The sequence below is a fragment of the Eucalyptus grandis genome, chromosome 1 (genome assembly GCF_016545825.1).
Source record: "Eucalyptus grandis isolate ANBG69807.140 chromosome 1, ASM1654582v1, whole genome shotgun sequence".
Classification (NCBI taxonomy): Eukaryota; Viridiplantae; Streptophyta; class Magnoliopsida; order Myrtales; family Myrtaceae; genus Eucalyptus; species Eucalyptus grandis.
In genome coordinates this window covers 42,223,513-42,233,105 of record NC_052612.1, presented here as the reverse complement: position 1 = coordinate 42,233,105, position 9,593 = coordinate 42,223,513, and the positions used below count along the sequence as shown (strand labels likewise).

General features: G+C 41.1%; 1 protein-coding gene and 1 long non-coding RNA gene across 3 annotated transcripts; one reads left to right on the top strand and one right to left on the bottom strand.

Moving 5' to 3' along the window:
* The first annotated feature begins 651 nt into the window (after positions 1–651).
* Positions 652–7,869, top strand: LOC108960721. Of its 2 annotated transcripts, none has more exons than XR_001988689.2 (4): positions 652–1,016; positions 4,683–4,864; positions 5,185–7,627; positions 7,719–7,869. It is a non-coding gene; the product is annotated as an uncharacterized LOC108960721 (long non-coding RNA). The 2 variants fall into 2 exon arrangements; XR_001988694.2 differs by having other exon boundaries at positions 5,176–7,627.
* On the bottom strand, positions 1,744–6,579 carry LOC104444030 (sulfoquinovosidase). The gene is made up of 8 exons (XM_010057611.3): positions 5,550–6,579; positions 5,341–5,473; positions 4,695–4,910; positions 4,257–4,412; positions 3,864–4,116; positions 2,968–3,362; positions 2,471–2,587; positions 1,744–2,230 (listed from the first exon to the last, which is right to left on the bottom strand). Exons 1-8 carry the CDS (start codon positions 6,548–6,550, stop codon positions 1,895–1,897), a joined length of 2,607 nt encoding a protein of 868 aa, XP_010055913.2. The 5' UTR covers positions 6,551–6,579; the 3' UTR covers positions 1,744–1,894.
* Positions 7,870–9,593: the final 1,724 nt, after the last annotated feature.

The following is a 9,593-nucleotide window of genomic DNA, read 5'->3' as shown; positions in this document are numbered from 1 at the left end:
TATAGGCAATTTGATCTTTTCAATATTGGATTTTACTTAGGAGTATATGAATGCTATTTTGAAAAATGAGAAAAATGCATTTGGTGATTTACTCGGAAGTGAGTTATGGTTCTTGGCATTGTCCGAAACCCAAATACCGCGCGAAAATCTAGGTTCTATTATATAGTAAATTACCAACTAGGAGAAAATAAGCTAACTCTCAGGGAGTTTGGTAAGCGGAGCTTCATCATGTTTAGCAAACCGATGCGCATTTTGGTTTTGGTTCCCTGCAGAATTTAATTATGTCTATATTTATCATCCAGTCTTTGTTTTGTTCATATTTAATAATGAAGTTAATAATACAACCAAAATTCCCAAAATGGTACATTCGTTCACATTTTCCCGAACTAATATTTTTATCACAAAAAACATCAAATTATTAAACCTGATCCCAAACTAATCTACTAATCATAAAAAAAATCCCGATCACCAAAATCTTAGATCAAGAAATCAACTAGAATTTGCTGATGATGATCGAGAAATCTTTGAAAATCCATTAAAATTTCTAATTTTGCCCCCGCCTTTAACACAAAACTTTGACGCGAAAACTAATTTGAGTTAAATATCATTAAGAATTCTTTATTACACGAAAATTAATTTGAGATTTTCCTAATCCCGTTGAAGAGGAAGAGAGAATATTCGGCGCTCGTATCCGGATCAAACCAAAGAGAAACAGCATCAAGATTCATCTGAACTTCGTCCTTTCACCAGCTCCTCGTCCTCCTCCTCCTTCTGCATCCCGAAGCTTCGCTACTTCCCTGTAAGCTCTTCGCCCCTCGATTCGTTCGTTGGACTCGAGCTGAAAACGGACGGCCATGTCGAGTGTTTCGTCCGTTGACTCGCTGTCTGACCCGCTGGAGAATGTCTGCGTCAGCATATGCTGGTCGGTGCCGGGCCATGTTGCTCCGCTGATGTCGCGCTTCCGCTCGCGTTCGAATCGTGGGGCGACTAGAATTCGTGATCACTGGATGATGTCGGTACGTGAATGTCTCACTTTTCGAGTTCTCGCTGGTTATCGAGAGGTTTAAAGTTTGGATTTTTATGGCTGAGATTTGATCCTCGGGGCATTTTAGTTTTTCATGTTTTTGAAGTCGGTTCGGGATAATGGGTCTTGTCAAAAAAGGAAAATGATCAATCAGAATAATGCGCCGCGTGCGCATGACATTCTGATTACCAGTCATGATCTCGAGAGCATGTAGGAAGCCTTGTAGGGGACCATAGTCCTACTAATTTCTGCCGTTCATGAGCTATCCGGATTTTTTAACCAGGGTAAACAGTTTTTGCTAATGCTTGCCTTTTAGTCAACTAATGAATGATTTACCTACAGACTTTGCAAGTGCCTAGAGAAAAAGTTTTTAGATGGAGATTGTGTTCGCCGTTTTCTTTAGAATAATTCATTGACTGTGTAGTGTGTTGATCAAATAGCACTTTTGGGTCGACATTGCAAACTTGTATGGCGAGGAAACTCGAATGTGCAACTAGAGTTTTGGTTGGAGTTCTTATGAATTTCTTCAAAATTAAACTGGGCCTTACTATGTTCGCGATTTGTGATGGAAATTGACATTGAGTTATGTCGCGCCTATCATAAGGAAGACATATTTGATTTGAAGCATGCTATAGGCGTACTATCAAATTATTGCACTTTGAACCCCTCTGGATGGCAATTTGATTAGGTTATTTCAGCCCATGTCTGAATAATGAAAGTAGCAAAAAGATTTTGATCATACACGATTTCCAAAAAATTGGCTTTATAATGAATATGTACAGAGATTAGCAAAGAATGATGAACACTTTTCTTTCCTCCTCCTGTCTCTGTCCCCCCTGAATCAGAGGCTGCCGTTGGCTTTGCCTCTCTTCAAAGTATGTTCAAGTCTTTTAAATTTTTCAGAAAGGTCTCCCCAACTAATGAGCCAGCCTTAACAAATACAGCAGGCTGGCCGATTGGAGATTCTACCCAGGCTTCATAACCCTGATTTGTATATAACTTTCCTGTCCAGATATGTTGCCATGGACAACTTTCCCCAACCGGAAAGTAGGCTTTAACATTATTCTTCCCTTTGTCAAGCACCGGAACTACAAGAATCTCTGTACCAACCAAGAACTGCTGATAAGTAAACTTATGTACATTGTCATCCTCAGGATAGTGGAGGAACAGGTGCCGGCAAACAGGCAAGCCCTTTTGAGCTGCTTCCTGGTTTAGAAAAAAGCGAGCGCATCAGTGAAAGTATGAGGTTTTGGACATATTTGCTCTGTGTCGATAACTAAGGGAAGACATTATATCTATTAAGCATGAAAGTATATTACTTTTTTTCATTGACTAGGAAAAAAAAAACTATTATGAGAAGTGAAAACATTTTAACATTTGCTAAATTATCTATTTGTCAGTCATAACAATTAAAATGTGAAGTTTGAGCTGAGTTCCGGATAATACCTTGATGAGTTGTATTCTGTAGAACTTCCAAGCACTGTACACTTTGGCAAATCTTGCAAAATGTGAGAAGGTTTTATGGTTTGAGTAGAACTGGCTGTTACAGGATGGCTTGTTTCCCTGCTTGCAAAAGATAGATTGAACTTACTTCCTGTTTCCCAGGGTACATGAAATTATAATATCTGGAACTAAGACCTTTCCATTATTTAAATCAATAGTGGTTATTTGGGCGTTTTATACCCCACAGGTTGTAGTACCATGTTTATTAAGGACTCTTTTAATGTGTCCAATGAAGTCAAAAGAGCAACACTTCTCAGGAAATGGTCTCCTAAGAAGTGCCTGCATGTTCTTGGATGGTTGGGGAAAGAGGGAGTGGAAAGCTGCCTGAATTGTAGCTTATTCTTGACAGAACATATATTTATCTCTCTTCTTTATGCGTGAGTGGCAGTGCAATATCAACACAGTGAAATTGATGAATTTACGAAGCAAATAATACTTACTTCATGGGTCCGGAATATTGTGGTAAAAGCATTCAGCTCCATCCAGCGTAATAGCAGCTCTTCACTTCTGTGATACCTGATTAGGGGTAAGCTTACTGCACAATAGCCTCCAATATCACTATGGTTAAAAGCATATCCAGACAATCCGCTGCTCAGGAGGCCGACAACTGTACTCTTGATACCATCATTAACTTGCCAGCTGACCATTTGGTCTCCTTCCCAAAACAGCATTCCCCATTTAGGACTTTCTCTGAAACCAGCCCTCATAAAGAAAACCAATGTATCTTCTGGGTCTTCTGCCTCTCCATGGTTGCTCTTCCATTCGTCCACGAACTGTCGGTTTATTTTAGCCCATAGTTCTGGATATCTATTATGAGCAACTATTGGATCTTCACCTGAAATCATCAATTCCACGAGGGTGGTGGAAATAAAAAAATCAGTAGCTAGTTACACTGTCCTGTAAGAGTAGCATTATGACCCTCATGTCTATGCTTTGCTATGTTAGCAACAAGGGTTTTCAACTCTAGTTCCCTTCCATCGCTTAGGTTGTGAAAGGGAGGATGTGCATCTAGGAATCAGGGGACTAGAGTATTCAAAAAACTTGCATTTTATTGTCAGTGTTTTCAATTTGTGATGGTTCCAATATACTATATACCATGGAACAGTCTGATGTTTTGGGGGTAGAAAGATTGGAATGGAGATTGATGGTGATGTCTTATCTGTGGACTTACATGAAGAAATTAGTTTGGATAGTGAGTGATGCGTGTTACTTGCTTAGTAGGATCCTTAGCTTTCAAGGGGGAGAAGAACTGTTATAATAAAGTTAGGGGTTACACAAATGTGATAAAAGATCGAGACTATTTCTTTCGAATAAAAAAAGGCTGGCAGTTAAGAACCTGAATAGAGTTTGGCATCCACTGGAAGGCCTTCGCCAAAATCTGCCATCCATCCTCTGATTCCGTCGTCCACCATATCTTGTAAAATTTGTTTAAACCAACTCTCTGTATCTGGGTGAGTCAAATCCAGCATTCCAACATCAAAAGCTGTATTTGGAACCATGTACGGTTCCCCAGTCTTATCTCTCACCAAGATGCCCAGTCTTTTTGCCTCCTCGAACATATTCTTCCTCCTGTTTGGGTTCTCCTCAGCCTGCAAGCAAGAGTGAAAGCTTCTTGATAAGTTCACAAGCTGAAAATCTATTATGAGTGGGAGGTTATATGATGAAGATCTTGATTCCCCGTTGAGACTGAGAAAGAAGTATGCTTAACAGAAGGAGAAGGGTTAAATACCGGAGCCAGACACGGATTGCAGTATGTCATTACTCTAATGTGCTGAGCATCTAAATCCTTAATTAGTTGTCGCCATCCCCAGTACCTTGTTGAATCCACTTCCCAGTTCCACCAGAGTTGTGATCCAATGAATGTCTCTCTGTGCCCAACCCAATCCTGAGGAATGCTACTAAGTCATTACAATTTGATGGACAGAGCTTTATGTGTGTAAAACTGTATTGGGTATTGATGGTTGGCGCTGGTGTCCATGTTTTCTTCATCTTAATTAGACGTTATAGTGATGGTGTTCAACTTCACTATCAGTTAAAATCCTCCTGTTTAGGTCATATGATCAAGTGCAAAGTGACCACTAAAGTCAGTGGCATTGTATTTGATTTACTGAAATTGGATAAGTCTTTACTCTTTTTTGCTAATTTTCTTGTGCAGTCATGAAATTACCTGCAACCAAAAGGCAGAAATGGGAACATTGTAGGCCCTCAATTCATCCCACACATGGCGAACCATGTCTGTGCCACCCTGCATACCAATTACAGCTCCAGATATGATCCATTCAGGCAGCTCAGGGGGCCTCCCAATAGTCCCTGTGAAGTGCTCAAGGAGCTCAGTGGGTGAGTTGCCGTGCACTAGACTTCCTTCGATTGAATTATTATGCATCTGCCAGCCCAGTAAAAGAGAGGATGAAATTAGACGGGTTCAGGATGCTGTATAATCTCCACTGCATATTTAATTTACTGGACCATTCACCTGCACCTATACAAAGTACGCTACTCTTAACCGAAAAAACGAGTATGGACATTGTTTTCTCTTTCTTCAGTCTATTCTTCTTAAACAAATCTTAGTATATCTTGACGGCAAAAGAATGTTGATAGTCCTTGAAGACAGCATTCTAGAAGAACCCACAAGTTATTTATTGCTCTAGCATGTGCAGGAATTCAAGCTAACATCAAAAGCTTTGAACTGCATGTTTTGCTTGTCACTTCAACAATTCTCCTTGATAGTCCCAGCAGAGCTCAACTATTCCCACCTTCAACAATATCTGCAGTGGTGAACGAGAAAGTTGCAGACATCGGTTATCAAGAGGTACCTGTATCTGGACTCTGTCATGTCTTGTTAGATCGAAAATGGAATAGTTGTATCCTTCAAGATAAAGAGATCTCATCTTTGATGTCATGTAGAACGGTGAAGGAGCATAAGTGGTACTCCAATCACCCCCAGCCCTGCAAAAGAAGTGAAATGTTCCAATTATATCCATCTGTGATCAGTGAATTCACGACAGAGCTTAATGCTACCAACCTGTGGCTAACCAAATTAGCTGCGAAAGTTATTGGCTGATCACCTCGTCCAATGCCCTGTTCTTGTACGAAAATTGGCACCCTTCGGCCTTTAAAATTCATGTGAGAGAACTGCTCCCCGAAACCGTAGAATTTTTCACTTTTTTCGCTGGAATAAGTGAGACAAATCCTGTTAAATTCTGTGGACTCTGGAGGCTTCACTCCGACTATTTCGTCCTCAGCAGAGGAAACCGCAACATAATTTCTTGGCCTCCGAAAGGACCACCACCATCCGAGTTTCTTCTTCCGAAGCTGGCACAGCTTCAGTCTTAAGACCTGACGCCTTCTTAGACCAGCCGGAGAAATTGCCTGGCTGAGGTTGAAGTTGGGTTTGCCCAGCCTCACCTGAAACCCAACTTGGTGACTGCTTTTCTGACCAAAGAAAACCCAGTATCTTGCATAAGTGCAATCCTTTCCTAGCGTCATTTTCTTACTCAAGCTGGAGTCTTGAGGGCGCTTCTTTTTCATACTAAAGATCCTGCCAGTTATCATCAGGACAGGGAACTCTGTTTTCTTCACATCATTCTGATCAAATCCTACACATCCCGAAGGGAAATCAGGATCGGTGGCATGCAAGAAACTGTCCAAATGATCGATCACCCTTATGTCTTCGATGGTTTGATGATCACAGACCAAACGGACTTCTCTGTCCTTGATGACAAATGATCCTCTGCTTTCTTGAATCTCTGTTTCGGCCAAAGCCCCGGAAACAAAGGCTTGTCCGGGGATGGTGGACCATAAGGATTTGTCGGGCTGCAGTCGGTGAGAAACTGAGAGAAAGCCTCCATTTCTTGACTGCCAAGTGAGCCGAAAATCTTTCCCGATTGGGAAGGTCTGGTGTGTCGCCAATGTCAGGGACTCGGAGAACAGAGTCCCCTGAACGAAAGGCAGGGACTTTGGAGCGGAAGGGAAGGGGTTGTTGAGGTGCCTGTGGTGCTTTTTGGTGATTTTGAGGCTCGACATTCTCTAGGGAAGTCGAACAAACAAGGAAATAGAATCGATGGATTCTCGGGTGTTATATATACAGGGTTGGGAAGGAAATTTCAACCAAGATTCGTATTTTCAGTTGCCGGGCGAATGGTTTTATCTAGAATTTGTCCCACGTTCTGTTCTTGGATGCAGAGTGGGGACCGAAAGTGCTGACTCTGGATGTGGATGAGCTCTTGGGGGAAGAATGGGAAAAGTCGCTTTTGACTCTGATGGGCACGCCAGTAAATGTGCCAGCTGACCTCCCCCTTTGCCACGGCGGTCTGCCCCGTATTTATGCGCAATTATGGCCCTGCCCGTTTTCAGTCTTTACCCCAGCTGGTGGATTCTTGATGTTAAAGAGAGAGAGAGAGAGAGAGAGATCGTCTTTTTGGAGGATGAAAATGATGATGGAGATGCTAAAAGGGGTTTGTGGAACGCCACTGTGGACTCCTTTTGGTGTTTGAACAGATCAAATTTTGCGTTGACGCGATCAATTCTAGCGTTGGAGAGTAAAAGTGCCTATCTGGTGTTGCGTGAGAGGTGTATCTTGTCCACAAGTTTAGATTTTCTTGGCGACCCGCCCCGATACTCCACATGGACATTGAATCGGTGCCATGTTTAAGGGCATCGTAACAGCAAAAAATCCTTACGTTCATGGAGGAGATAGCCGGGGAGGGTTCACAGGCCACCTCGTTGTTTCTGGGGAAAACCCAAGAATTGTCTGGAAACATCACTGTAGCAAAACATCGTAGGACCGCGACCGGGACCGGGTCGTCTTGTGGACCGTCAAAATGGCCTGCTGAAACGCGTTTCGCCGGAAGGTCAAACGGAGGTCCCGAACCTCTGGCGTCCGTGGGATTAAACGATCTTTTTCAGGTCGTCTCTTTTTGGTATCCAGCCGTGTAAGGTGGGGTTGTCACCGATTGGAAAGCAAACTGAAGAGGCGTTTTCCAATTGTCCGGTCATATTCTAGAAAAGTCGAATTTCTTCTCGAGTCTCCACTGAAGACAGGCACGTGAAGAACAGGAACGGGGGTCGCGTTTTTCTTCGATGGGTTTTGTCAAAAAAATGGTAACTTTACGGCACTGGAAAAATCGAAACTTTTCTCTCTTTCTCTAATTTGCTTCTTCTTATTCTTCTTTTGTCTTTCCTAATTTGCCAGATTCCGCATTAGTCGGTCCCTTCTGACATGCGCCGGCCGGTGAATCTCGACGTTTTTCGAGGCATCATTCGCCTTCACGTGGGCAGCTGCGAAATCGTTTTTTTTTGTTTTGGTCTGAATCTGCTTGCAATGCTGAAGGTGAACCTGGACATCAGTGAGGTCTTACATTCGCCTGTGGGTCTGTTGCTGTTTTAAGGGTCCGTCTAGGTTCTTCTTTCTTGTCTCGAGTTAATGTGTACTTTTCTTCAATATAATAAGGCGTGAACGATGAAATTTCTAACTAGATGAGTTTTTGAAAAAAAAAATTATTGTTTAATAACAATACAAAATTTATATTTTTAAAACATAATTTTGTTTGATGACAACACAAAATTTCTCCTTTGAGGGGCTACCAAGCAGCGGATGGTAGCGATGGTGGTGGGCGGCGGGCGGCATATTGTGGATGGCTGGCTGACTAGTAGAGAGAATGAGTAATAAGAAATTTTTTTATTTCTTATTTTTATTCCAAAAAAAAAAGTAAAAAAAATTTACTTCTGATTTTTGTTTCAAACATATTACTAGAGTAGAAATATGTTTCAAAAAAATAAAAAAATGAAATAGTTTTATCAAATGGATTATTCCATAAACAAACCTGGAATAGAAAAATTATTTTTGCAACGGAAACTTTGGTTTGTCATGCGCCCCTAAATTTCTTTTCTGAGGTTACCTTCCCTATTAGTCAATTCAAATCGGTTGACTATGTGTAGAAGTTCAATTTTTTCTCTTTTATCATTGTCACCAGTTCAGAAAATTCAACAGGTTGCCACAAAGTAAGCTACGCACAAAAGCAAACGTTTAGTCTAATGCATAAATTTGTATATAAAATACTGTCCCTGAGACTTTCGTTAGGTGTTGAATGTGACTAGTTCTTTTGAATGCGGACTTACTATTAATCATGTCGCTTTAATTTAGTACGCTCTGTATTACCATTTCCAGGCAAAACTCTCAAACTTGGTCACGTTCTAAAAAAAACTCAACAGTACGACGGCGCTAATCAAATTGTAAAACGGATTCCGTGTAATCCTAGCATTGCTCGAAATAATTTATCGTTATTGTGAGTGCGTTGGGATCTGGCGGATGTAATGCACCTACCCCGGTTCACATCCAGATTCGATCTCCCTGGCTTGAACGTAGCCGATGTTTACTGGCCACATTCATTGTTCCTTCACGCCACCAAACCCCCCTCGATGCTTGCAAGTCTCGTGCTCGAATCTGACCGTGATTGAGTGCACGGTGCTGAAGTAGTCTTCGATTCGGAGTGTACAAAGTGCACTCTCAAGTCGTATGACATAATAATCAAACCCCATGGATGTAACCAAATTCCTTCGTCGCTTTTTGTCGAGGGGACAAGTTTGTCGGAACACGCATCCACCCAAAGTCAGAGAAAATTATCGAAAAAGTTATAAACTTACGACAAGGCGACCGATTCAATAACAGTGTGTAAATTGAATTATTTAGCTTTCCCCATTATACTATTCTTTTATTCATTATTCATCATTTCAAATGTGTCACAATTTAATCCAAAACATTTTAACAATTTATTAGCGTAGTTCCTTTTGACCAATTTTTACCAAAATCACTAATGTGGATAATTACTTTTTTAAATTTTTTTCTGATTTTTTTTTTATTGTTTCTTCTTAACTTTTCTTTGCTTCTTAGCCAAGGGGCCGCAGATCTCACCTGTTGGGAATTCGACCAAAAAAAAAAGAGATGGAAAATGGTCCATGAGTTTTAAGATATTGTGAGAAAAAAAAGGAGAAAAAGAGAAGAAAAGAAAAAAAATAATTCAGAAAGTTTTAAAAATTTGTAAATTGTCCACGTCCGCTGGCATGTATG

Bases quoted from the DNA above. Each gene is read 5' to 3' on its own strand.
- LOC104444030 (XM_010057611.3), bottom strand. From the start codon at position 6,550: ATGTCGAGCCTCAAAATCACCAAAAAGCACCACAGGCACCTCAACAAC. The intron at 4,117-4,256 runs GTATTTAACCCT...TCTTGCTTGCAG, and splicing joins GCAATCCGTGTCTGGCTCCG to GCTGAGGAGAACCCAAACAG. The intron at 2,231-2,470 runs GTATTATCCGGA...TTTCTAAACCAG, and splicing joins ACAGAATACAACTCATCAAG to GAAGCAGCTCAAAAGGGCTT.